The sequence below is a fragment of the Podospora pseudoanserina genome, chromosome 6 (assembly GCF_035222485.1).
Source record: "Podospora pseudoanserina strain CBS 124.78 chromosome 6, whole genome shotgun sequence".
Taxonomy (NCBI): Eukaryota; Fungi; Ascomycota; class Sordariomycetes; order Sordariales; family Podosporaceae; genus Podospora; species Podospora pseudoanserina.
This window is the reverse complement of record NC_085925.1, coordinates 2,106,544-2,132,345: the sequence shown is the minus strand read 5'-3', so window position 1 is coordinate 2,132,345 and position 25,802 is coordinate 2,106,544. Positions and strand designations below refer to the sequence as shown.

At 53.9% G+C, this 25,802-nt stretch overlaps 11 protein-coding genes across 11 annotated transcripts; 5 read left to right on the top strand and 6 right to left on the bottom strand.

Annotated features, from left to right (window-relative positions):
• Positions 1–369: 369 nt before the first annotated feature.
• QC764_601180 (uncharacterized protein) lies at positions 370–2,750 on the bottom strand (the record flags this gene model as incomplete). The annotated part of the gene is made up of 2 exons (XM_062948634.1): positions 984–2,750; positions 370–930 (listed from the first exon to the last, which is right to left on the bottom strand). Exons 1-2 carry the CDS (start codon positions 1,671–1,673, stop codon positions 370–372), a joined length of 1,251 nt encoding a protein of 416 aa, XP_062797627.1. The 5' UTR covers positions 1,674–2,750.
• A 420-nt stretch (positions 2,751–3,170) lies between these two features.
• Positions 3,171–4,084, bottom strand: QC764_601190 (uncharacterized protein; the record flags this gene model as incomplete). Its single annotated transcript, XM_062948635.1, has 2 exons — positions 3,171–3,715; positions 3,800–4,084. 2 exons carry the CDS (start codon positions 4,082–4,084, stop codon positions 3,344–3,346), a joined length of 657 nt encoding a protein of 218 aa, XP_062797626.1. The 3' UTR covers positions 3,171–3,343.
• A 1,455-nt stretch (positions 4,085–5,539) lies between these two features.
• On the bottom strand, positions 5,540–8,343 carry GEF1 (glycerol ethanol, ferric requiring protein; the record flags this gene model as incomplete). Its single annotated transcript, XM_062948636.1, has 4 exons — positions 5,540–7,606; positions 7,661–8,010; positions 8,076–8,091; positions 8,155–8,343. 4 exons carry the CDS (start codon positions 8,341–8,343, stop codon positions 5,540–5,542), a joined length of 2,622 nt encoding a protein of 873 aa, XP_062797625.1.
• Positions 8,344–8,760: 417 nt separating this feature from the next.
• Positions 8,761–9,778, bottom strand: QC764_0094110 (uncharacterized protein; the record flags this gene model as incomplete). The annotated part of the gene is made up of 3 exons (XM_062940953.1): positions 8,761–9,444; positions 9,548–9,646; positions 9,728–9,778. 3 exons carry the CDS (start codon positions 9,776–9,778, stop codon positions 8,761–8,763), a joined length of 834 nt encoding a protein of 277 aa, XP_062797623.1.
• Positions 8,845–9,429, top strand: QC764_0094120 (uncharacterized protein; the record flags this gene model as incomplete). Its single annotated transcript, XM_062940954.1, has 1 exon — positions 8,845–9,429. One exon carries the CDS (start codon positions 8,845–8,847, stop codon positions 9,427–9,429), a length of 585 nt encoding a protein of 194 aa, XP_062797624.1.
• Positions 9,779–9,934: 156 nt separating the features above from the next.
• On the bottom strand, positions 9,935–11,922 carry QC764_601240 (uncharacterized protein; the record flags this gene model as incomplete). The annotated part of the gene is made up of 2 exons (XM_062948637.1): positions 11,513–11,922; positions 9,935–11,444 (listed from the first exon to the last, which is right to left on the bottom strand). The coding sequence occupies exons 1-2, from the start codon at positions 11,671–11,673 to the stop codon at positions 9,935–9,937; spliced, it is 1,671 nt and encodes a 556-aa protein (XP_062797622.1). The 5' UTR covers positions 11,674–11,922.
• A 147-nt stretch (positions 11,923–12,069) lies between these two features.
• Positions 12,070–13,830, bottom strand: QC764_601245 (uncharacterized protein). The gene is made up of 6 exons (XM_062948638.1): positions 13,652–13,830; positions 13,539–13,594; positions 13,290–13,483; positions 13,162–13,229; positions 12,388–13,105; positions 12,070–12,335 (listed from the first exon to the last, which is right to left on the bottom strand). The coding sequence occupies exons 1-6, from the start codon at positions 13,703–13,705 to the stop codon at positions 12,166–12,168; spliced, it is 1,260 nt and encodes a 419-aa protein (XP_062797621.1). The 5' UTR covers positions 13,706–13,830; the 3' UTR covers positions 12,070–12,165.
• Positions 13,831–14,009: 179 nt separating this feature from the next.
• Positions 14,010–17,500, top strand: MCD4 (Glycosyl phosphatidyl inositol anchor synthesis). Its single transcript, XM_062948639.1, has 4 exons — positions 14,010–14,437; positions 14,504–16,059; positions 16,113–16,300; positions 16,353–17,500. The coding sequence occupies exons 1-4, from the start codon at positions 14,260–14,262 to the stop codon at positions 17,362–17,364; spliced, it is 2,934 nt and encodes a 977-aa protein (XP_062797620.1). The 5' UTR covers positions 14,010–14,259; the 3' UTR covers positions 17,365–17,500.
• A 152-nt stretch (positions 17,501–17,652) lies between these two features.
• SRV2 (suppressor of rasval19) lies at positions 17,653–20,427 on the top strand (the record flags this gene model as incomplete). Its single annotated transcript, XM_062948640.1, is given in 6 exon segments — positions 17,653–17,778; positions 17,794–17,921; positions 17,983–18,606; positions 18,664–19,189; positions 19,245–19,880; positions 19,933–20,427. 5 exon segments carry the CDS (start codon positions 17,653–17,655, stop codon positions 19,683–19,685), a joined length of 1,845 nt encoding a protein of 614 aa, XP_062797619.1. The 3' UTR covers positions 19,686–19,880; positions 19,933–20,427.
• A 311-nt stretch (positions 20,428–20,738) lies between these two features.
• On the top strand, positions 20,739–21,377 carry QC764_0094060 (uncharacterized protein; the record flags this gene model as incomplete). The annotated part of the gene is made up of 2 exons (XM_062940952.1): positions 20,739–21,015; positions 21,199–21,377. The coding sequence occupies 2 exons, from the start codon at positions 20,739–20,741 to the stop codon at positions 21,375–21,377; spliced, it is 456 nt and encodes a 151-aa protein (XP_062797618.1).
• A 500-nt stretch (positions 21,378–21,877) lies between these two features.
• On the top strand, positions 21,878–25,377 carry CTF1 (Transcriptional activator of fatty acid utilization; the record flags this gene model as incomplete). The annotated part of the gene is made up of 5 exons (XM_062948641.1): positions 21,878–22,032; positions 22,131–22,155; positions 22,438–22,568; positions 22,791–25,229; positions 25,287–25,377. The coding sequence occupies 5 exons, from the start codon at positions 21,878–21,880 to the stop codon at positions 25,375–25,377; spliced, it is 2,841 nt and encodes a 946-aa protein (XP_062797617.1).
• Between the last annotated feature and the right edge of the window lie 425 nt (positions 25,378–25,802).

Here is a 25,802-nt window from a genome sequence, read left to right as displayed (position 1 = left end):
TGTCGTGGATAAAGGAGAGGTACTGTAGTCGGGCTGATATCCAAGTTGGAAGGACGTTGTAAACCTTGCGAGCTGACCGCGCAGTCGCCAGAGAGGATCACTTAATCCAACTCACAAACACGGCAAGAACCACAGAGGCTACTCGGCAGTTGTGGGTATAAAGATTGGAAAGCTCTTCAACCTTTGAGGCGATTTTCATCCGTACAAAGTCATCTTCATTCACTCCCCTCACTCTCTACAACCCCTTCCCCCTCTCCCCAACATCAACAACAGTAACACTAGTAACCGTATCCATCTTTATCCCCCCCTCTCCTCCCTCCCCCCATCCCCACCCCCATCATCCCAGTCAACGTCTCCTGGCTATCACTCTTATTCCTCCCCTCCTCTTCCCCCTCCCCTCCCTCCTCCCCTTCCCAGCAGCAGCATGCACCCAAACCAGATTACCAAACCTCCTCCCCACCGGCGTCCTAATAATCCCGCCCCCTCCACCCCCCCCATCCCCAACTCGGGCACCCCGAAACTCCCAATCCCCGACTCCTCCGAATCTATCCCCCCCTCGGTAAAAATCAACCTATGCCTCGTCACCCCCCAAAGTAGCACATCCAACCACCCATTACTCGCAATCAAGGCCCCCGCCGTACAAAAATACGATATTGGGACATGAGCCCCAGCCATGGTGGCTATCCTCCCGAGAGCGAGGGGCAGGGTGCAGATTATGTAGATTAGGGGATAAAGCAAAAACGCTTTTTGTTGCTGGTTGGATGGCAGGGGTTTTGGCTGGGAGCGGGTTAGTCTACTTTCGGTGTGGGATTTTGCACGCAGAGATAAAAAGACAGAAATGTAAAGCGCCGAGGTGAGGAATAGAGAGACAAAGATCCAGAGGTAGTGGAGGGCCAGGCGGTGGGTTTCGTAGTGGATGTTGATCCAGCACTGGCGGGTTGTTAGTATGACGATTAAGGGGGGGGAAGGCAGGGAGGCATTACCCAGGCTGCAGCTCTAACGTACAACCCCCCGCCGTCTGCTCCGTTCCTGGTGATGATAACCCCCAGACCTGCCACGAGGTAGTTGAACACCCAGAGCCCAATAACGGTGGCGTAAACTGCGCGTTGCGGAGGGGTGTAGTTCCGGACTACTGCCAGATAGGTGTGGACGGCGATGGCGGTGATGAAGCAGCTTGACGAGAGGTCGCCGGTGGAAACAAGCCATCCCTGAGCCCAGCACGCGGGAGTGTGAACGATGATACCATCTCTTCCTAACCAGACTGCGTTCAGCAAAAAAGCGCTGGCTTGGTGGATATCGGCCAGGAGCAGGTTATAAACCAAAACGAGGAACTGGTTTGGGTATGCCTTCTTGCGTGGTGTCGACTCGGCATTCTCTCTGCCGCGGCTGTTGTTCCTCCTGCACGGTGGAAAGAAATGTCGCTCTGCAAGCCCAAGCGTGAGATCGATCGACGAAGGTGCCTGAGCGTCTGTAGACTGTTGCCGTTCCAATCTCCATTGCTTGAGGTGCCATCGCACGAGCTTGACGGTGAGATACACGAGGAGAACCGTAGAAGAAACGAACGACAGGCCGGCCAGGACGGAAACACCCCAGAGACCTCGACGGTGATCCAGCGGTAGAGGGGTCAGGCTGTCGATCTCGTTCTCCGGAGTATGGGGATCCTCTGCCGCCATCTTGAAGTCTCAAGATATGCCCAATATCCTCATCGCCAAGTTTGAAGTGACATACCAGAACGAGGCGGAAGCATGTGGGTCAGGAACAAATAGTTGTGTAAATGTGGCTGTCAACGAACAATGTAGAAGCCCAAGTCCGGTCAAGTATGGACATATGTCAGATTACACACTGCCGGTCCGGGTGCCACGGGTGCTGTGCTGAGCAGAGGGGCCCCGGCTGCGGCGCTTCGGGAAGAACGATGGGCTCTTGGACGATTTCCTCACGATCTCCGCTGCGTCTCTGCGGCAAAGGTGTCATGCAAACAGACAAGTGCGAAAATAAGGTAGGCTGCGTCGGGTTGCGGAAATCTAAGGGGCTGTCCGACTGGTTGACGCAAAGTGCTGTGCCTCAGTCAACCATCCCCAAGTTGTCCACCAGCGACCACTTCTTGGAGAGGATCAAGAAAGAGCCTTGCTTCAGACCGCTCAAGTGAGAATGAAATCCACTGTTTCGTTCAAAAGCATGGCGGTGTCTCGACTTGGAGTGACACGCGGAACATTAGCTTCCACAGGGCCCAGGACCTGTTTTATTGCCAGGTAACCAGCCACCAGGAACAAGGCTTTGTTTGAACGCGGCTTGATTGGCGTAGTCTGTACTCCTGCGTAGCTGGTAAACGTGGGAGAAACTGTTTGTGGGTGACGCAAGTGTCAGATAAAACGAGACAGCAACATCCGAAGTCAGGCACATCGGACGGCACAGATCGGTACTTGGTGATGGGTTACACAACCCGGTCAGATAGGAAGGTAAGAAAGACGGGAGCCCTGGACCGGCTTAATTCCCTCCGGCTCACGAGGAGAAGCTTGCGCTGGTGAACAATCGGACTTGAGAACCGTGCATGCTGGAAGACTTGCTGGTTCATTTCGAAGTGCATAGCATCGCATTAGAAGGATCTATAAGAACTGATCCTGCGACGCTGAGCAAGTCGTTCCCCCCGAGTTAAGCCGAAGATCCCGAGAGTAGATGACGAAGAAGACATCGTCACCACGGGAGGGGCATATGCATACTGATTCAACAGACTGTGCTGAGGCCATGGATTCTTCAAAGAAGCCGCTCAGGACTGAACGGTGAATGACAGATGCCTCGAAGGAAACACGTGCTGAGTCCCGTGACAGCCCACGGTGATGGGTGCTCCAGAGTGGGTCTGTTTCTCATTGGCAATCGATGGTGCAATCCGCGCTAGTCCCAAAATGGATGGGTTGGAAGAGCATGGCCTTGAGGTGTCGACGACATCGACCCTTTCTCCTCCTTTTCTCCCTATTTCCTCTTCTCTACAGCACCTGCGACCGCCTGGAGATGTCTCCCTTTCCCCTGTATTCCATCGGTACCCCTTTTGTTGCGATGCGACACTCACCCAGCATTTGACAACCAGTACCCCGAGAGCCACTTCCTCCTTGGGACCATTATCCACAACACGATGGCACGCTTCAACAGTCAAGGACAACAACAACAATGTTCAGTTCATAGGGAAGTACATCTCTCATTGTCAAATCAGTCTGCATTATCACTACGCTACTTGGTGTGGTCATGATCATTATCCAAAAGCAAATCCCTCCAACTCCGAGCAGCAAGTGCTGACAACCAAACGCCGGCTTCCCTTATTATTCCCATGACAACAACAGCCTCCCCTTTCTCACAACTTCTTTCCATACGCCGAGTAGTACCCGCAGTTCTTGATGTGGCTTTTCTTCCCTGTCTCTTCACTGAAGATATGGCAACCCCCCTTCGCAACATTTGGTGGCGTGTACAAGTGAAGTGAGACAGCGAAGTCGCTGCCTCTGTTCCAAACCCTGTGTACACCGAGCTCATCGGCCATGTATGCTACCTGGTTCTCCTTGTACACCTTCTCCGATATCACCTTCATTGGCTTCTCCTCCTCCTCACCCGCCTCGGGAAAGGCATATCTCGTTTCTGTCAAGTCGCCGCGGAGAATTTTCATCAGGCAATGCGCGTTGCCGTGGTCATGGATGGGGCTCCCCTTTCCAGGAGACCACACGAGAACAAGCTGTTTTCGTCCAATCAGTCAATCGCTCAGGGGCAAGTAAACAAACCCTCCCGTCAGGGGTCAACACTGGGCGGGGAGACATACCAAGTTGCTCTTGCCGTTGCCTTCGTCCACTAGGTTCCTAGTGTATCCTCTGCTAGCGTCGCCCATGGCGAACTTGGCCCATTCCCTCTCATCGGACTTGTAGTCCTTCATCAGCTTGGTCAGGAACTCGACGTCCACATCGTCCGACGTCAGACCAGATGATGGTCCTAGAGCTTCCTTGAGTGCCAGGACCAGCCTGTCGAAGCGGTTCATGTCGACATTGAGGCTGCACTCAAAGGCAGCCAGGGTGCCAGGGCGAACAGTCTGAACGATACCAACCGCCATACTGAAGATTGCGAAGCGGACTGCGACTTGGGAGGAACACGTTGCAAGATGGTTGACGGGTTGGAAGGGCTCCGATACTGTCCGTTGGTGTGGAGTTCAACGGGATGGCCGGCAATAAGATTCACAGAGCGGATGATGGTCCAAAGGATGGTCAACAATCAATGAGGATGTTGTTGATGTCTTGTGGTTGTTCAGAGGAGTCTTGAGGGTCGATGGATAGGATAAAGGATGGGGTTTGAGGATGTTGAAAAGGACAAAATGGCGGTGGAAGGGACTTCCAACTGGGAGGCAGTCACCCCGGGGGTGGTTGAACCACAGCGGCGCTATCCTGCCGGTTGGCACCAATCTCGGTGGGTCATCTGGAGGGGTGGCACGGCTAACCAGACCATGTGACCCGTTTCTTTACGTTATTCCAAGTCGGAGAGCCCAAATATTGTCGGATACAGCAGCCAGCGTCAGAAAACGAAAACCACAGCCGAAACCATGTTCGTGTTGGATTTCTGGTGGTTTCGCGATGGTATCAAGGGTGGCATGGGAGGTGGAAGCAAGTTAGGACCAAACTTCAAGAATGTTGGTGTCGTCACTCTATCAATCGGGTGGGCCGGCGTTGGAGTCTTTGAAGGTGGCACGGACCTTCTGTCCAATACCCGTTGATCGCTTGACGTGTTCACCATGGTCCGAACGGGTCTTGACAAGGCCATTGTTCAGATGAACACCACGAAAACATGCAGGTCTTTACGATAGGCAGATGGTGTTGGTTAACGTCTCGCAAGGAGACCCTGAAAAACTACATTTGGTCAACTGTACGACCTTTTCCACCTAGAGTTTCCATGCACCGTCAAGGTTCGTCTTGCATCCAGCCAACACGACGCCAATGCAAAGCACAGGCCGACTGGCTGAACACAAGATAAGGTTACGAACATCTTCATCTCTGCCACTCGTCGGTGAGACAGCGAGTGATAGGCAAAGAGACGGTAGCATGGCTGAAATCGAAACGGCGTCAGAGGTTTCAGTGATGTCTCTACCTACAATCAAGCTCCCCAGCAGGGAGCAAGGGTAGAAATCTCTATGCCATGTTGAAACCCCTTGTCGAACCTCCGTCTTCCCCGAACCAATGATTGGACCACAATCTCATGCCGTGCTCTAGGGGGGGCAAGTGGCGGCTACCACCGGGCGCGGTTCCGTTCCGGTCCCGCATCCGCTCCCCCCCGGGCCCCCCTTTTCCGCCAAACAAAATGGGTCCGTCCTTGTGTAACAACGCACTTTGACAGTGCGACTAGATTTCTATCTTCCATTGCGCAAAATAAAGCGCTAGATACACCCCCATCCCATCTCCCGCACCTCCCATTACCCAAACACAATATTTGTTGTAATAACCCAAAAAACCCACCCCGTTTCCCAAAACGCCTTACACATACATCATACACACATCTCTTCTAGATTCATAACCGCACATCACCTCCTTGTACTCCCCCTCCGCCTCGTTCCCCCACCACCATCATCATCCTCACCATCCTGCTCCAACCCCCCACCCCCCTCATCAAGCTCCATCTCCGTCCCCTCCAATATCCCCCCTGCCTCCTGCCTCCTACTCCCCTCCCAGCTATCCCTCAACCTAACCCTCCCCCCACTCCACCCCGACACCCTGTCACTGACCCACCCCGCAACCCCCCTCATAACCTCCCAAACCCTCTCCTGCCCCTCCTCCTCAATCCCCAGCATCTCCCTCTCCCGCTCCCCATGCTCCGCCGCCTCAGCCTTGAACTGATACTTCAGACAATCCTTCACCGTGACCAACCCCATCAGGCGCCCCCTATGCTCGATCAGCACCACCCTCGGGCCAATCTTTCGAAACAGCTCCATCACCGTCTCCAGCGGCAACCTAGGGTGGACCGACAAGGGCGTGAGGTCGATATAAGGCGAGAAATCAATCGTCGTCTGGGTCGAGGTGCTGTAGTCTGGTTCGTGTTGCTCCCCATATGGAGCGGAAGACGAAGAAGGGGTGGCCGGGGCGTAGATTGTCGGGATTGGGTCGATGTTAGTCCGAGGAGCAAAGGTGCACTTTGCCAGAGGCGAAAGGGTCCTCTCTTTCCTCGCGCGCTCAGCCGCGTAGCAGAGCTCCGTCCGGCCAATGTAACCTAGCAGGATCTTGTTGTTTTCGTCGTCCACAATTGGGAAACCTTGGTAAGAGTCCTTGGAGAGGAGTCGCTCCACCGCCTTGAGCGTGAGACCCGTCGAAGGGATCGACACCACATCCGCAATCATAGCGTGGGACACGGGCACACCAAAATTGTGGTCCTCCTTGTTGTCAAGATAGGGAAACCCACTGAACCAAATCATCCTATCCGCTATCCCCCCCTTCCCAAACAACTCGCTGACTGCCTTGGTCACCCCGACGACAATCATCGTCGGAAGGATGTAAGTCAGCGCCCCCGTAAGCTCAAACATAATAACCACCACCGAAACAGTGATATGCATGATCCCGCTCAACGCCGCCGCCGCCCCCAAAAACGCATACGTCCCCGGCGTGATGCACGGCACATCCGGCTGGCATGTCGAAAAGAACACGCTCCCCGGATTCGCCTCATGCAACGCCTGCACGATAATCCCCACCGTCCTCCCAAACGACGCCCCAATCGCCATGCTCGGCACAAATATCCCAGCCGGCACCTTGCACCCATACGAGATAATCACAAAGAAAACCCTCACCACCGTAGCCACCAATAACGAAACCACGTTCCTCAGCCGATGATCCGGCTCGCACAACCCGTGGTAATCCTCCGCGCCTTCACACTCCAAAAACAAAATCTCCATGCTCTCCGTCATCTCAATCCTCAGAAACGCGTTGGGGTAGCAGACAATCGCCGTCGCGGCCGCCAGCAGCGTCGCCTCCAAGATGGCGTAGTTGGACAGGTACTTCTTCCGAAACGCCTGCACTCTCAGGTTCCACTTCATGACAAAAGCACCATACAACCCCCCAAAGATCCCAATGATGATGTAAAACACCACCTCGAAAAAGTGCCACGTCCTGTCGTACTTGACCTGGAACATAACCAGCTGTCCAGTACGAAAAGGGTTCATGGCCGCGAGGACAGCCGTCGCGACCAGAGCGCAAAAGTAGCTGCGCCACATTGTCTTGAGGGGGAAGTAACTAGACATCTCTTCAAGAGAGAAGAGCACACCTCCGATGGGACTGCCAAAAGCAACCGCCACACCTGCCGCGGCGCACGCGCTGAGGATCTCCCTGGTTTTGGAGGCGTTTCGTCTGTACTTGGTAAACATTCTCGAGATGACGTTGCCTGTGCAGACGGCGTAGTGGACGCTGGGCCCTTCTTTTCCAACCGAGAGACCAGAACCGATGGCGAGAGGTAAGGCGATGGATTTGATGAGGAGGGTCCAGAAACCAAGAAAGCCCTTCATGACAAAGCCTGCGATGATGCATTTGATCTCTGAGATGCCCGATCCAGCTGCGTAGGGGGCGTATGACTTGACAAGCGTCGCTGCCGTAAAAGAGAAACAAATCTGTCCCCCAGTCAGCATAACTTCAGAGCACAAAGGCATCCTGTCAACACCAACCGCAAATATGATATAAATAACATAATTCACTGGCTCAAACCCCGTCCACCTATGCCAGTCGGCGCACCCGTTGTCTTCCCCCCAACAGCAAAAGTTTTCGTTCAGGTAGAACCCCGTCTTGCAATACCCAAGCTTGATGTCGGAAAGCCATTCGGTGATAATGTTGAGAAGGGCGGCGTTGAGGCCGATAGCGGCGCCGATGATGGTTACGACGATCCATCCCTGTGCTGCCTCGTAAGACTCTAGTATCCTCTGCTTCCAGTCGAATCGGCCTGTGTCGTAGAGACCCGCGGTTCGTTTCCTTCGTGACTTTCTGCGTAGTTGTTCACGGGCGGCGTCTTGTACCCAGTCTGTTTTCCGAGTTTGGTCAGTGCTGGCAATGCGCCCATGGTCATGAGGGTTGGGAGGAGCATACCGATGGTTGTGAAATCCTAAGCACAGAAGAAGATGTTAGCTAATGGTCCGCGAACGTGAACCAGGAGAGGACCACCAACCTCGTAGCGCTTGATCTTTGCTATCTCCTCCTCTATCTGGTGTTGCACCGCCATCCCCTGGCCATTACTGTTCTCCCCCCTTTCGGCGTTGGAAACCGCAAAGGACAGTCTCGAGCTGACGGACGGGCGTCGCACTGCTCGTGGTGCTAGGGTCGACGAGTAGGACGTCGATCGTGATTGCGGATTCATGGCGCCCCGGGCCACCTGTTTGTCGCTGGCGGTCTTTGGGTCATTAGGTGGTTGACTTGGAAATCAAGAGGAGGCTGGTGATCGCGATTGCGTCGCTACAAGGCTGATGGCATGTGGTGTGGTGGACTCAGCGGCTCTCAATCAGAGGGGTCCCCCCCGCCTGGAAAAAAGCTTGGCTACGCCGCTAATTCAACTCGTTCGTCCCTGGCAGCTTTCGGTGGGGTTCTCAACGGCACCTCACTTTGAGGCCTGTGGATTTGATTGGATGCGCGCGCCATGGACCCTTTGATCGCGTCTCACGCGCCGTGTCTTGATCTTTTGACTTGACGACAGCCTCATTCACATCATCAGGTATCAGTCTGATCAGCAACGACGGCCAATTCATACCAGCTTCACCCGAAGCGCCACTGCTTCTTTTCAGAGACACAGTTCAAGAGAAGTAACCACCCTCACCACACCGAATCCTCCATCTCGCCACCCCTCCCTCCCCATCTCATCAAGATGCCCTACAACACCACCGCCATCCCCCCCCGCAAGGAAGTCACCGGCCAAACCCAGCTCCCCCTCACCCGCGTCAAAAAAATTATCGCCCAAGACCCCGACATCCAAGTCTGCTCCAACAACGCAGCCTTCGTCATCACCCTCGCGACCGAAATGTTCGTCCAGTACCTCGCCGAGCAAGCCCAGGAGAAAACAAAACTCGAGCGGAAACCCCGCCGAAACATCCAGTACAAAGATATTGCCAACGCCGTCGCCCACCAGGACAACTTGGAATTCCTCGAGGACGTGGTCCCCAAGACGACCTCCTACAAGGACGTCAAAGGTAAAGCCGCTGCTGCCAGGACGAGGATTAAGGGCGGGGATAAACCGAGTGGGGATCAGCCTGAGAGGGGGATGCCCAATGGGAAGAAACACAAGGTCGCTGCCAATGGGGCTGGGAGTTCGCCGGATGGGGGAGTTCAACGGAGCAGGATTTTGAGCACGAGTGATGCTGGGGATCCGAACGCGCAGTTGGAGGCGGAGGCGGAGGCGGTTGTTGCGAGGAGGGGGGGGAATAATGATGGGGATGTTGATATGACGGGCTAGAAGGGGGGCGTTACGCTGAATTGATGAAGGGTTGTCTGAGTGGAAAGGGAACAGGGAGGAGTAATGATAAAAGAACAGTAAAATTAATTACTTTATTTTTCTCACCAACTCATCACACTGCCCGCGAATACATGTTGGCAGCAGCTTCTGTTGTCGTTCCCGAGCACATTTCCCTCTTCTTCATGGGTACCTTGATGGTCAGGCTGACCGAGGTGATCTGCCATGACCATCGGCTTTCTTTCAGCCCCTCTCATGGTCGCAAACGGCAGACGCCAGCTCGAATTTGTTTCCAACGTACCGCTGAATTCCATAACCCTGCTGTTGTGCGTCGGGAGAATAATATCGTCATTTCTTAACAGTCAAGAAAGTAGCCAAGGTATACAAGACTCCAGCCATCACAGCTGCCTCTGTATGATATGATAACCAGTCACCAATGCCCAATGCTATCCGAAAAGAAGAAGAACAAGAGAGATAACCAAGCCGAATCAAACCCCAGAAGCCACCCTCACGATATCTCATACGGCCTCCCATCCTCAAAAATCAACTCGGGCTTCCTCCTCGCCAGATCCAAAACCGTCTCGGCAAACACCCCATTAGCCCACGCAAACCAACTCCTCGTATAACTGGTCACCCAATTAACATCAACACTCTCATGCACCAACCCCAACCGACTCCCCCTCAACACCAACCCAAGACACTCCCTAATCTCTTCATCATCCCCACTCGTCCTCGCCTGAACCAACAAGCTCATCGGCCACGCGTTCTGCAACCCAATGTGCGGCCCCCCAATCCCCCTAAAGTCCCTCCCCTTCAAATAATACGGATTCCCCTCCTTCTCTAGCAACATCCTCCTCGTATTCTGATACACCTCATCCTCCACCCCAACAAACCCCATCAACGGCAGCGCTAAAAGCGACGGGTAATTCGCATCATCCATCATCAACGCACTCCCAAACCCGTCAACCTCATAGGCAAAAACCCTGCCATACTTCCTATGCGTAACAACCCCATGCTCCCAAATCCCCTCCCTCATCCTCTTGCTGTACCCCTCCATCTCCTCCGCAAGCAGCCTATCACCCCCATCCCCCGTCTTCCTCAGCACAGCCGCGGCCCGCCCGAGCTCAACACTCATCTGCGCATTAGCGGGGATGAAAAACCCAAAAATCGTCGCATCGTCACTGGGCCGGAACGCAGACCTTACCAGCCCAGTCCCATTGTTCAGCGGATTCCCCACACCCTGAAGATTAAGCGTCTCCGTCCCGGTATTGGTCCTCCGTTGGAAAGTATACTCGTTCAACCTGTACCCCCCCGTGGCGGAATCGAACGTCGGCTGGCTCTGCGACTCCAACACCCTCAGAACGTTCCTCACAGCCTTCCGCCAGCGGGGGTTGATGAACTCCTTGCTATTCGTCTGCTTATGAAACTCATTGCCCAACGCCAAAAAGTGCGCGACAGAGTCAAGCTCGTATTTGCACTCAAACACAACGTTCGGTTCATATACCGGGTGAACCGTGTCGTCCTGGCCGTTCATGCTCACCGGCAGTCCCGAAATAGGCGGTGGTTGAAACGCGTTGCAGTAAGGGCTCTGGATGACGTATTCGCTCTGGGTGTTGATCGCCCCCAGAATCAGAGTGTAGATCGCCGGATCCTTCAGCGCAAGGGGTTGATACGGCTTAAGCTGGTTGGTGCTATCCCGCAACCACTCAGCAATGATATCCCCCGTGATGATGAACGACTGCGGCCCTTCCCACTCGCCATCCTCCCGGAAGCTGTTCCCCTTTTCTCTCTCCTGGAGCTTCTTCTTGATCTTTTCGTCTTTTCCGTTTGTATGGAACCTGACCGTCGTGTCTGTCGTGGAAGGGAAAGCGTTCTCAAACAGGCGCGCAAGGTCTGGGTCTTTCATCCGAGAAGTGACGTCCTTGATGACCTTTTCGATTGCGTCGGACTGGAATGTTCGGCATCGTGGGTCGGGTCTTTGGAAGGGGAGTTCGAGGGGTCCTTTGGAGTATGGTCCGCTGTGGTGGGAATGCTTAGTTTCTACCTGTGTCCAAGCAATCATGGAGCTGCTGAGAAATTGCCTTACTGGGGATAGGTAGCGTAGTGGGCGTAGTCTGGACAAGCCGACTTGTCAAACTTGTGCGTCAGCGGCTCTTGGTTCGTGTAATCTCCAACTGTTGCCGATGCTGGCGTATAGACCAATGCCAGCAACGGCAGCAAGAGAGAGCTCCATCGAAGTTGAGCCATCGTTGCCGCGCGCACTCTTGCGCTTCTGTGAACAATCAGGGTTTATGGTGGGGTGAAACCGATGACGGGCTGGCTCAGGGATAATCGCAACGCATCATAACACACTCCACATGCTTTTATAAGAACGAGAAGGCAAAAATATGACGTCCGATATGGAAATTACTCGGAGGGTTGTTGTCAAAGTGTCAATTGAGCAGCGGGCACAAGACTTGGAGACCATTCCTTGGGGGAAGTTAACGTTGTGCTGACACCGGATAAGATAACAAACAGCCTTGGAAGCTCTCCTGCAGCCCTAGGCTTGGCGAGCTAGGAATCCTGGCAAATGCGGGGAAGAGCCCCTGACCGTCGTCGGAGCCAGGAACCCATGCCGCCTTCACTTCCGACATCTGAACATGAGATCTCATGTGTCAATATGTATGGTTCATGCTCATGAATATTAAATCATTTGGCCGTCTTTTAAGACAAGCGTGGTTACATCTACTAGAAACACATTCAAGCCTTCTTGGAAAAGAAAGACATAATGCTGCCTTGACCTTTGGCCGCCGGCTTCTTTGCCTTGGAACCCTGGGTTGAAGAAGCAGAGCTGGTGGTCTTGACGACTTTGGGCGGCGGAGGAGCTTCATCTTCCGAGAAAGACTCCCACCCAGGTTCTTGGATGGTAACTGGGCAGAATGTTAGTCTCGTGATAGTTGAGAACTAATCGTAGGAACTTACCAAGGTATCCTTGCTCATCCATAATCTGCTTCTTCCGCATCACTCTTCTCTTTCCACGCCGGCGCCCGTTGCTCGTTGTTTCAACAACCTCCTTCTCTTCCTCGACAGGTTCTGGCGCCTCTTCCTCTGCTTCCATCGGCTCAGGCTCAGGCTCTTCGGGAGACTCAGCTCTCTCTGAAGCCGGCGCCTCCTCGCTATCGTCCTCTTCCATCATGCGCCGCAAATCCTCCTCCCTCTGTTTCTTGGTCTTGGATCCGGGCTTGGGACGAGCCTTTGGCTGGGGCATCTCCTCTTCGTCGTCATCTTCGTCAGACAGTGCCGGCGTGTTCGTCTCCGTGACAGCTGGTGACGCCGGCTTTGATGATTTTTCTTTCTTGGGCAGTGCTGCCGCCTTGGAAAAGGCAGCCATGATATCAGAGCTCCTGGCAGGTGCAGGCTTCTTGGCCGGGGCTGAAGTTGCGGCCTTTGCAGGTTTCTCGGTCTTTACAGTTGGTTTGGTTTGCTCAGCTGGCTTGGTTTCCACAGCGACCTTGGGTTCCTCCTTGACCGTTGAAGTGGCTTTTGGTTGTTGCTTGACAGCAGCCGTGGCAGCAGTGGCGGCTTTGGGACCAAGGCCCTTCCGCTCCCGAGTGCGCACATTGGGGTTGGTTATGCTGACTGGGACCTGTTTGTCACTTTTGCGGACCTCTTGCGCGAGATCTGCCAGCAAGGCCATGTCCTGAGAAGAGTGTCAGCTTGGTCGTGGTTCGGAGCATCGATGAATCAGCAACAAACCTTGACGGGTTGTGGAGAGACGCTGTAGACGTGAATTGTCGCAACCTCTTCATATTCCGCCAGAACATCTTACAGACAATAAGCACATGCCCTTGAATGTGACACCGGGCTGGAGCTTGGAAACTCACCTCTGAGCTTCTCCTCTGTGACCAGGTGAAGATGGTAGACAGGAACAACGTCGGTCACCGAGTCCGCATCGGGCATGTCCTCGTCTCCTCCATTCTGAGAATTGGTGTTGTACTTCACTCCATAGATGAGATAAGTGGCATGTACACTTCCAGGGCGCTTCGCATTTTGAGTCCGGTGAAACTCATAGAGCATCCTGTCGCAACAAATCAGTAGAGTCTTTCTGAATGAACCTTGAGTGGGAAACGCACTGCTTGGCAATGTTGACCGGCACTTGGAGAGTCTGGCTCAACAGAACATAATCGACCTGTCCATGTTAGCAAGTGTCAAATGCCATAACAGCCCGGAAATGCCCTGTACATACCACCTTTTCCTCCGCGAGAACGGTCTCAGACAGATATTTGAGATATGTGTCCATGATGATTGACTGGTGTGATTGTTTTCATTCAAACTGATGAATCCAAGGGGGAGGCAGTTGGATGGGAGTGAATGAGGTGCCGGATGGGAACGCGTCAAGTCGCGACTTTTGCTCCTGTGGAAAGCGTAAAGTGGTGCCGCGAAGTCACGTTATCCACTATAAAGCCACTGCCCACAGTTGGCTGGCCTGCAGCCCCTGAAAGACCCCTGTCCAGATGACAGCCGGGCCGATGCAACGAGGCGCGAGAAAACGTTTGGTGTACCCACCAGTCGGCATCCAAAAGCTTACCTGATCCTGGGGACTTCAGCCATCACGGTTCACCGTTGAGTGTCCTCCCCCGTGAACCCATTTTTCCCCCTCCAACATATTCCATCGCGCCTGTTTTGACTGTTGTTGTTGGTGTTGTTGTTGTTGTTGCGCCATGTTGCGCCAGTACTCAATCGTTTTGCCCACTTTGATCTAATCCTTCTTTTGCTTCGCGACTCTCGTTGCAACAATTTACCAGAGCTTGCATCTTTCGAGGTCGGCGCACCCGGCCACCACCGTGTACCAGTATGGCTTCGTTTCCACGGTTTCGGTTTTTAGCAATTGCCGTCATTTTTCACCTTGCCTACATTTACTCTATTTTCGACATTTACTTCGTCAGTCCCATCGTCTCGGGAATGCGCCTGTTCGAAGTCGAAAGGCCACCATCACAGCGAGCGCCTGCGGATCGTCTAGTTTTGTTTGTGGGTACGTACACTCGACTGGCCCCTTTTCTTGTCAAGTCTCTCAACTTACACAATGTGTACTTTCTAGGAGACGGATTGCGCGCCGACAAAGCATTTCAGTCCCACCCCGAGCCCTACCCGAAATCCGACAACGACCTTGTGCCAAGACCCTTGGCCCCTTTTCTGCGATCCAAGATCCTCGAGAAAGGCACGTTTGGTGTTTCCCACACACGCGTTCCCACCGAATCCAGACCAGGCCATGTTGCGCTTATTGCAGGTCTCTACGAAGATGTCTCGGCTGTCACCACCGGCTGGAAGATGAACCCGGTCAACTTTGACAGCGTGTTCAACCGCAGCAGACATACTTGGAGCTGGGGTAGTCCTGATATTTTGCCAATGTTTGAGCACGGTGCTGTTCCTGGGAGGGTTGATGCTTACATGTACGGCCATGAAATGGAGGACTTTTCGAGCGATGCTCTTGTTTTGGATCTTTGGGTATTCGACCATGTTAAGGAGCTGTTCGCCGAGGCCAAGACGAACAAGACGCTCGGTGATGCGCTGCGACAAGACAGGATTGTCTTCTTCCTGCATCTTTTGGGATTGGATACCACCGGTCACTTCCACCGTCCGTATTCCAAAGAGTACCTGAATAATATCAAGGTGGTGGACCAAGGCGTAAAGGAAATTACCGAGTTGATCGAAGATTTCTATCGCGACGGCAGGACGGCATTTGTGTTCACGGCCGACCATGGTATGAGTGACTGGGGAAGCCACGGCGACGGCCATCCGGACAACACGCGAACTCCCTTGATTTCTTGGGGCTCAGGGGTTGCCAAGCCTGAGCTGTACCCTGGAGGGGTGGCCCCTGGACATGACGAGTACTCTTCGGACTGGAATCTCGACCACGTCAGGAGGCACGATGTTGCGCAGGCGGACGTTGCTGCGCTCATGGCTTATCTTATTGGGGTCGAGTTTCCCGCAAACTCGGTGGGCGAGTTGCCGTTACCTTTCCTTGCGGCCGATTTGAAAGAAAAGGCCAAGGCATCGCTTGTTAATGCTCAGGGTGTCCTGGAGCAGTATCGCGTCAAGGAGGAACAGAAAATGGCTACCGAGCTCAGGTACAGACCTTATAAGCCGCTGAGCGAGAACGGGCTTACGGCAGAACGTCGCGTTGCCGACGTCAAGAAGCTTATCCGGAGTGGAAATTATGAGGAGGCGATTGAGGAATCTGCCGCCCTGATGAAAATCGGGCTCGGTGGTCTCAAATACCTCCAGAGATATGACTGGCTGTTCTTGCGAGCTTTGATCACCATCGGGTACTTTGGCTGGATGGCATATGCTCTGACGACTGTCATTGATTTGCATGTCTTGCACGGAAGGGTGAAGCCTTCCAGAACACTGGGTGGCACTGTCGTCGCCTCGTCTATCCTGGTTGCTCTTTACGCCTCCTTCGTCATCTCCAAGTCGCCCCCCACCTATTATCTCTATGCTTTCTTCCCAGTATTCTTCTGGGAGGGAGTCTATGCTCGACGAGAAAGTATTGCAGCGGGGGGCAAGCAACTGTTTGGCCACGTAAAGTCGGGCGCAAGTGTTGTTTCGCTTTTGTTCAACACGGCAATTTACATTGCAATCATCGTATCACTGGTGTGTTTCTCGGTCTTCCCTCACCCAAATCATCCTGATGCTAACTCATATAGGCGCTGGGATACATTCACCGTGAGATCTTAACTGGTCTCTATGCAATTGGCGCTTTCTGGCCTATCGCCTATGGATTTTCTTTCCTGCAAGAGCATGCTGCTCTGTCCGCCACATGGTTCCTCTCATGCCTGGCCATGAGCACATTCACATTACTCCCGGCCATGAAGACCGAGGATGTTAATCAAATGTTCGTATCCCTCCCTCCAGCCACTTCTTGAGCAATACTGACCCTTCAACAGTGTTGGCGGTGGCGGTATTATGGTTCTTATCGGCCTTGTTTATCTGATGTTTGAAGACTATATCCTCGCCGACTTCTCCCGCCCTACCGAACAAGCCTCGCCAACGCAAAATCACTTCTCCCGCACCCTTGTGGGCGTCCAAATTGGCCTCACAGCCTTGGCCATGGTTGTCACGCGCTCCAGCGCACTCTCGCTGCAGGCCAAACAAGGCCTTCCTCGAGGCAACCAAATCGTAGGCTGGGTTGTCCTTGTGCTGTCTCTTCTGATGCCTCTGGCCTATAAGCTTGTACCCAGCAACGAGTCGAACACGCACTACCTCCATCGGCTGCTCATCATCTTCCTCACCTGCGCCCCGACCTTTGTCATCTTGACCATCTCGTATGAAGGCCTCTTCTACGTGGCTTTCTCTGCGGTGCTGGTCAGCTGGGTGAGACTCGAGCACGCCATCTACCGCGCTTCGCCCCCTCCACCACCATCTCCCGAGGGCATCGACCACCGCCCTCTGACTCTTCCCGACCTCCGCACCTCGCTATTCTTCCTGGTGCTCATCCAGTCAGCATTCTTCTCCACCGGAAACGTCGCCTCTGTCTCTTCCTTCTCTCTCGAGTCGGTGCTGCGGCTCATTCCCATCTTTGACCCTTTTTCGCAAGGCGCTCTGTTGATCTTGAAGTTGATGATTCCATTTGCTCTGATTTCGGCCAATCTTGGGATTCTGAACAAGAGGCTGGGGGTTGCGCCCTCGGCGCTGTTTATGACGGTTATGGCGGTCAGTGACGTGTTGACGCTCTATTTCTTTTGGGTGGTCAAGGATGAAGGGTCATGGCTTGAGATTGGGAGCACGATCAGCCACTTTGTGATTGCGAGCTTGTTGTGTGTGTTTGTGGCGGCTTTGGAGCCGGTTAGCGGGGTGTTTATCTCGGGGGTGGAGGTTGAGAGGGAGGAGAAGGTTGTTGGAAATGGGGAGAAGAAAAATGGGGTGGTGGGTGATGGGAAGGCTGACGGGAGGATATGATGGGGAGTATGTGGAATGTGGGGGGTGTCATGTGGATACTAAAAGGAAGGTATATATAAAATGATGGGCAGTACCTATATAGCGAGGTATTGGGTAGGGAGGTGACATAAAAGATACATATATCATGATCCTGACATAGGCAGAAGTTTTGATCCTTTAAGCCGACATAGTGCGGTGGCTTTGCAACGACGAGGCTGTAAGAAACACATGGATATCATTGGACACGGCGGGTGGAGCTCCAAGCAACCCCACCTCCCCTTGGAGCCAGGAGCTTAGCTTGACACAAGGATGAGGCAGCTCAGTTACGAACGCCCCAACAACCTGGAACCTGCTTGTTGTAAGTACACTTATCACTTCTCTCTCTCTCTCTCTCTCTCTCTCTCTCTCTCTCTCTCTCTCTCTCTTGCAACTTACCTACAACAACAACAACAACAACAACAACAACAACAACAACAACAAAACACTTGTACGCATCATCTCCTTTGCTTAGGCACACACCTGTCGCCCACCATGGCGACCCATAGCACCATGCATAACTTTACGACTCTTATCAAGAGGTATGCCACCCACGCCGGCCTCCACAGCGATTGAACCCCCCCTAACGGTGTTGTTGCGCAGACTGGAAGCCGCAACTTCGCGCCTGGAGGACATCGCGCAGTCAGCAATCGATCTCGAATCCGCCGCCGCCCAGACACCCCAGGGCCCATCGTCCACCACCACTCCCCAGAGTTCCACCCCTGCTCCCTTGATCAGAGCCCTCGCACCCCCTCCTCCGCCGCCACCAGCCCCGAAGCCCGCTGCGCCTGTGAAAGAAGAGCTCCCCGAGCAAGTAGAAGATTTCAACGCATTCATCGCCAACCATGTCGAGAAATGGGTTAAACTCAGCGAGGAGATTGGTGGCCCTGTCGCCGAGCAGGCCAGGCTGGCCCTGAAGGGGTACACGGAGATCTCCAAGTTCATCCACCTTTCGACCAAATCCAAGCGACCCGACCTTAAGGGTGCCGATGCCCCTGTGTACCAGAAGTTGATTGAGCCGATTGCCGACGTTATCAAGGCCGTCAATGCCATCAAGGACAAGGCACATAGGTCGGATCCTTTCTTCAATCATGTCTCGGCTGTTGCCGACAGCATCATTGTGCTGGCCTGGCCTACCATTCCCACCAAGCCGTACAAGCATGTTCAGGAGGCTAGGGACTCGGCGCAGTTCTTTGGAAACAAGGTCATCACGGCTAATAAGGAAAGGTGAGATTGGCTGGTGGACTGCGTGGTTGGTGGATGGTAGGATCTAACGGTGAATAGTGGCGATGCGAAGCACCTTGAATGGATCAAGGCCTATTACAACATCTTTCCCGCACTGATCGAATACGTCAAGGACAGATTCCCTGATGGACTCACGTGGAATCCCAACGGTCAGCATGCCTCCGAGGTGGCAAAGGCTCTGGAAAATGCTCCTTCTGCTGGTGCTCCTGCGGCTCCAGCGCCGCCAGCGGGTGGTGCCCCTCCTCCTCCCCCCCCGCCCCCTCCTCCCGGTCCTCCACCGGTTCTTAGGATTAACGAGCAAAAGGCAGAGCCTGCTCCGGCCGGCGGGTTTGGCGCTGTTTTCTCGGAGTTGAACCAGGGCGAGGCGGTGACCAAGGGTCTTAGGAAGGTCGACAAGTCTGAGATGACGCATAAGAACCCGTCGCTCCGCGCGAGCTCGGTGGTGTCGTCTGAGGGCTCTTCTGCTCGCGGGAAGAGCCCGGCTCCGGGGAAGAAGCCCAAGCCGGAGAGCATGCGGGTTAAGAAGCCGCCCAAGAAGGTGCTTGAAGGGAACAAGTGGACCATTGTAGGTGCTTGCGGTCTTGGTTTTATCGCAAACCAAGCTAATGACTTTCTGCCAGGAAAACTACGACAGCCAAGACGAACCCATCGAGATTGAAGTCGAAATGAGCCACTCCCTCCTCATCTCCAAGTGCACCAAAACCACCATCGTCCTCAAGGGCAAGGCGAACGCTGTCACGATTGAAAACACGACGAGATTGTCTCTTGTTGTGGATGATTTGGTCTCCACCATTGACGCGGTCAAGTCGCAGAACTTGGCGCTGCAGGTCATGGGGAAGATTCCGACGGTGCTGTTGGATCAGGTGGATGGTGCGCAGATTTACTTTAGTAAGGAGAGCAAGAGCACGAGGGTTTTCACAAGCAAGAGCACGGGGGTGAATGTGAATGTGATTGGGGAGGATGATGACTACAAGGAGCTGCCGCTGCCGAATCAGATTTGTTCGTATTATGATGAGGAGAAAGGGGAAATGGTGAACGAGATTGTTAGTCATGCTGGCTAGGTAGGGGGTGGGAGTGGTTGGGATGGTAAGGGGGGGAAGGGGGGTGTTGGTGAGTGGAAGTCATGTAATCAGGGGCGGGGAGTTTGAACAGGTGTTTAGCGTTAGTAGAGAATCATCTGTTGGTGTATTGCATTTGGCTCAGGAAACTCGGGGTTACATGTGCCACCTCAAATGCCAGGGAGGATATCAATATTCGTCTGAAATCCCATACCTATGCACAGAAGTCACGAGCTAACAACAAAAATAGGTTCCTGGCCGTTTACTCCTTAGTCCAGCCCTATGGACTCTGTGCGGGGGAGACCTTTCTTCTTCCTTCCCCTCATGACCAATTCTTACCCCAGGTCTTTTTCTCTGAGGAAAAAAAGTCAGAGGGGAAGTCCGGAAGCATGTGACAGGCACAGGGCAATCTAACGCCAAAGAGGACGGGGACCGGTCGTGGTGCCAAACCTCCCTCCCGGGTGGATGTGTGTGTGTGTGTGTGTGTGCCAAACCACCTATCGGGAATGATACCCATTCGTGGGCTAGAACCTACCTGGGAGAGGAGGAAAGGGACGAGTTTGTAAAAGCTTGGCTATTAGTTTAAACAAAAATTGGCCTTGTTTCGGGGTGCCAATCTGCTGGGTTGTGTTTCGGAGGCATTTGGAGGTGCTAGTTGCGGTTGGTGTACGAAAGGGGGTTTTACATAGGTTGGTGAGTATATGCAGGACGGACTGCATAAGGTTGCATGATTCTCTAAATGGTGATATTAGATGAGTGGTTGGTTGTAGTGAAACATCGACGGGGAATTCGTTTTCCTAGCTTAGGAAAAGATCAGTTGACTGTCAGTTATTTTATTAGTCGTTTTACCTTATAGTTGAAGGATAAACTTTGGCAATCCTCTTACAAATCAACCAAGGACAACGTTTACGACTACTGCTTGCCACACTGGATACTTACTGCTGCTGCTCTGCTGGAGCACCCATCCCCCCCTCCCCCCCCCCGCCTGGCGGTCATTGGCGATGTCCGCTGCTTTGGAAGCTGTCCACCGCAGCAGTACGTATTTGGATCACCGGGATGCGCGGGAAATCCAATGGGCTGAGTGGTGACCTGACGTTGAGAGTAACGATCCGGAAACGGCGAATGTATCGATCGTATTGCGCGCAGCTTGTCAAGTCTGTGGCAGGCAACTCCATGATAAGTGCACAGCGCGAAGTGGAGAGGTGTGGACAGGGACAGCGCAAAGTGGAAGTTTCAAGGCCAAGAAACCCCGGATTTGTGGTGTACAGTAGGGCCGGTGGTGACTTCCTGAAGGGGGAGGAGAAGCCGCGTGATAAATCTCGGTTGGCCAGAAGTTTGTTACACTCATCGGTGCTGCCTCTGCTGGATTTCTGGAAAACGAAACAGCTCTCCCCTCTTTCTATTCTCCCTCTCTCACATGCCAGGCAACCCCGTCCCGCATCCGCATCTTCCCGTTCCCAGCTGAGGTGAGTGGGGTCCTGCGCTATATGCAAGCACTCACAAACGCTCCAGCAAGCACGATCCATCACGACGAGACGAACTGTCAATTTGAGGGGAGCGCAAGAAAAACGGCGTTTCTTGGTATTCCTGTCTAGCCCGGTGGCTGCACAGGTGACGGAGGCTGGCCGCACGCTCAGCCAAGACAACCGTTTTGCACTAAAGGCGCTGGCAGGCTGCACCTGCGCTGCTCTGTGAGCGGTGGATCGACCGTTCTTAGGCTGTTCCCCATCTCGCTCTCCCCCATCTCGCTCTCGGCCCACCCCCCTTCAAACCCTCAAAGGGCAACGAGCATCAATCATCGCACGACCTCTTGGATCTCCTGGACTTCCGTGTCTTCGGTAAGCCGGTGCTTTGTCTTTCACCACCTCATTTCACCTTCGAAGCACCATTTCTCGCCATTTTACAATCAGATTGCCCTTCAATGTCTGCAGGCAGATAGCTAGCTAGCCAAGGAGGTTCCAATTAGTCTCCCAGATTCCACGCAGCTCCGGATACAGACCAGACCTTCGCCTCATCGAACAACAGCACCGGCTCGAATTAGATCGCTGGATTTTCCAAGGACAGCATACCTTAACTCATCCCACCGCTTGCAGTTCGGATTCCTCTCGACAGCCCACCGTCTCAAACGCGCACGCGATATACTTTGCCTCGTCCATATACACCGACCGACGTCCAGCGAACCTTGTCCAGTCAAGATGGAGATCGATTCAACGCCTCCGGCAGCCCCCGCGCCGGCATCCAACAAGCAAACGTCCACATCTCCGCAACAGTCGGTATCGCCATCTGCCGCCCCGTCAGCGGCAGGCACGACATCCACAACCAACACGGCCGGTGGATTGAGCTTCAGGAGGTGGGTTCCCGGTGCGGCCGCTGCGGCGTTGCGCCATGCGGGGGAGTTGAGGGTGTGGAACGGTTTGCGCTGACTTTGTCTTGTTGCCCTTGAAACAGACAACGAGCCTCAAGAGCATGCGAGGTGAGTAGTTTACTGTTATATCACGTCCCATATTTCAGCAGCCTTGGCTGGTGGGTTATCTTTTGGTGACAACCCGCGGCCTGACGTGCCCCTCGGCGATTCGCGATACCTCGCCTATCTCGTGCCTCGGCTCATCCGTACCCCCCTCCCCCCAAGCTGTTGGTTATCATTGGGGACCTCGAAAGCTGACCAGTCATTCCCAACAGACATGCCACGCACGCAAAGTACGAACATGCCATCTCTCGTCTTATCGTATTGTTTTGCTCACGTCAAGTGTTGCAGGTTCGATGCGATGCCGCCAGCCTCGGCGTGCCGTGTACCAACTGCGTCGCCTTTCAGATCGAATGCCGCATCCCTACCCCGAAGCGCAAAAAGGTGGCTAGCAGCATCGCCCAGTCCAAGGATTCTGATAGGTAAATGACACCACACACATACACACACACACACACACACACCATATCTTTTGTCTCCTGATCTATTTGCTTTGCGACAAATAGCGTGGCAGGCCCTCGCTCTCCACGGGTTCGCCCAGGTACTCGGGGTTCTCGTCTGTGCGCTTGCTGTGCTGTGCTTGATAGCTCAAAGTTTATATGCTTGTTCGGTCTGATAGTTGGATGCTGACGCGGCGGCTGTAGTGAACGAGGCGAGGTCGACGATCGATCATCATCACTTCCTCCCGGGTCCAGCACTTTTCCCAGTGGCACCCGACCTCCTGCTGTCTATCACACCCACGAAGCTACCCCCTTGACCGCCCCTACCGAGGAGCAACAGAAGAAGGAGGAGTTTGATAATGCCACCTTGGCCAACTATATGAATCTGGTCATGAAGCCCAAGTTTACTCGGGCCCCCATCACCGAGGCCGGCAGGGTGGCCTACCTTGGAGAGTCTTCCAACCTGACGCTGCTTGTTCACGACCGTCAGAGCTCGGCAGATGTCGTCCACTACCCGCTGCCAGAGAATATCAAGGGATCCAGGGCACGACTGACAGAGCTGGACAATGTCGAGATTGAAATCCTGCACCAGCGAGGAGCTTTCCTGCTCCCGCCAAGGTCCCTCTGCGACGAGCTGATCGACTCATACTTCAGATGGATCCATCCCGTCGTCCCTGTGATCAACAAGACCAAGTTCATGCGCCGGTACAAGGACCCCAAGAACCCGCCGTCTCTGCTTCTGCTACAAGCCATGCTGTTGGCAGGGTCACGGGTGTGTACCAATTCTCAGCTGATGGATGCCAACGGCTCTTCGACGCCGGCAGCCTTGACTTTCTACAAGAGAGCCAAGGCTCTGTACGATGCCAACTATGAGGATGATCGGGTGACCATTGTCCAGTCCCTTTTGTTGATGGGGTGGTACTGGGAAGGTCCCGAGGACGTCACCAAGAATGTGTTTTACTGGACCCGTGTCGCCACCATCGTCGCCCAGGGCTCGGGCATGCACCGGAGTGTGGAGGGGTCACAGCTCAGCAGGTCTGACAAGAGGTTATGGAAGCGCATCTGGTGGACACTGTTCACTAGGGATCGGTCAGTGGCGGTTGCGCTTGGGCGGCCTTGTCACATCAACCTCGATGATTCGGACGTGGAGATGTTGACCGAGGATGACTTCATCGAGGACGATGCCGACCACCCTACTGGCGAACACCCGCCGGATCCCATTCACGTTCAGTTCTTCTTGCAGTATGTCAAGCTCTGTGAGATTATGGGCTTGGTGTTGTCGCAGCAGTACTCGGTGGCGGCCAAGGGCAGGCGGCAGAACGCTATCGACCTCACACACAGCGACATGGCGCTTGCGGACTGGCTTCAGAACTGCCCCAAGATTGTGTACTGGGAGATGCCGAGGCATCACTTCTGGTCTGCGCTGCTTCATTCCAACTACTACACCACACTCTGCCTGCTTCACCGCGCCCACATGCCTCCGAGTGGCTCCCACAGGTTCCCAGAAGACTCGGCCTACCCATCACGCAACATTGCTTTCCAGGCGGCGGCCATGATTACCTCGATTATTGAGAACCTCACAGCTCACGGGGAGCTCCGCTACTGCCCGGCGTACGTGGTGTACAGCTTGTTCTCGGCGCTCATCATGCACGTCTACCAGCTCAGGTCACCGGTGCAGTCCATTCGACAGGTTACGCAGGATCGGATCCGCACTTGCATGGATGCTCTTAAGGATGTGTCCAAGGTCTGGCTGGTGGGCAAGATGGTGCACACCCTTTTCGAGTCGATTCTCGGAAACAAGGTGCTTGAGGAGAGGCTGCAGAAGGCGGCTGGCAAGAGACACCGCAAGGCGCAGCAGAGCCTTTCTCAGCTGGAACAGCATCAGCGGATGCAAGAGAAGCGCAAATACGACGAGATGGCGATCGATTTCTCGGTTAACACGCCACAGCCACAGCACCAGGAGTCTTATGAACGGTCCCGGCCACAAACGCCCAGTTTCCTGAACAAGGAGCAGAATCCAAACGCGATGCCTCCCCCCACCGCCACCGCCACAGCCACGACCTCACCACCGCCTCACACCCGCAACAACGGCGACGCGTTCATGGGCGGGACCGCCTCACGCCCGCACACCCGACCGGCAACGCCATTTAACCCTTCGTTCTCTGTTCCAGCCACGCCACCGGACCTCTATCTGGTCACGAGAAACTCACCTAACCTGTCGCAGTCCATCTGGGAAAACTTTCAACCGGATCAGTTGTTCCCCGAGGGCGTCCAAGCGCCGTTCCAGGGGCAGTTTTCGCCGCACCAGCACCATCAGAACATGGACGCCTCGGTCATGGCTCAGATGCAGAACCAGAACATGCAAGGTGGGCCCGCCCCCGTGGACGGACAACATCAGTTTGGACAAGCTTTGCCAACCAACAGAGGATTAGCAGGTAGCCCGATGCAAAACACGAACAACAACAGCAACAAGAACGGACTGCTCCAGCCGGGGATGGCTGGGTTCCCGGGCAACCAGGGGGCGAATATCTGGCAGACGAACTTTGACAGCCAGATGGTGGATGGGAACAGCCCGAGCGACAGCTGGAGCACGAGCTCGGTGCAGGGGCAGCCGCTTCCCTCGACGATGAATGTGGAAGACTGGTGAGTTTTTTTCAATTTTTATACAGTATGAATGACTGGCTGACATGAGAGGGACAGGTTTCAATTTTTTGGGATCAACGGCGAGGCCCAGCACGGACTTGGGTTTGATAATGTAGCTGCGGCGGCTGGGTTAGGGAATATGATGTAGGCTTTTTCATACGCTTGCGGCAGGACGGGCAATGATGAAAACACACAGAGAAATAATTGGAGGGATATGTTTATGTTGGCATGATATGTTTTTGTGGTGTCTGTGTTTATTATTTCGCTTCATGGGATATGGGGTTATGGGAAAGCCTGGGTTTTTAGTTTAGGTACTTGATTTGGGGATATGGGGATTTTTGGGGATTCTTGTTTGCGGGACAAAATGGGATTTTTATTTGAATTTTTTTGGAAGTTTTGGACGTTTGGTATGTATGGAATAGGAAATGTTGAGCGTGGTTAGGCTGGGAGAGGGTGTATTGTGTAACATGATGGGTTTTGTTTGATCGGTTGTTGTAGGAGTTGATAAGAGACGAATGTACTCGCATGATGGCATAGTCGAATATCATACCTCAGATGTGAAATGGGGTGGTG

What these genes read in the sequence shown, in the direction of transcription:
- QC764_601245 (XM_062948638.1), bottom strand. Translation starts at nt 13,705, where the DNA reads ATGGACACATATCTCAAATATCTGTCTGAGACCGTTCTCGCGGAGGAA. An exon ending in CCGGTCAACATTGCCAAGCA is followed by an intron (nt 13,484 to 13,538) that starts GTGCGTTTCCCA and finishes TTGTTGCGACAG; the next exon opens with GATGCTCTATGAGTTTCACC. An exon ending in GGATGAGCAAGGATACCTTG is followed by an intron (nt 12,336 to 12,387) that starts GTAAGTTCCTAC and finishes CATTCTGCCCAG; the next exon opens with TTACCATCCAAGAACCTGGG.
- MCD4 (XM_062948639.1), top strand. Translation starts at nt 14,260, where the DNA reads ATGGCTTCGTTTCCACGGTTTCGGTTTTTAGCAATTGCCGTCATTTTT. An exon ending in TCGTCTAGTTTTGTTTGTGG is followed by an intron (nt 14,438 to 14,503) that starts GTACGTACACTC and finishes TGTACTTTCTAG; the next exon opens with GAGACGGATTGCGCGCCGAC. An exon ending in TTGCAATCATCGTATCACTG is followed by an intron (nt 16,060 to 16,112) that starts GTGTGTTTCTCG and finishes TAACTCATATAG; the next exon opens with GCGCTGGGATACATTCACCG.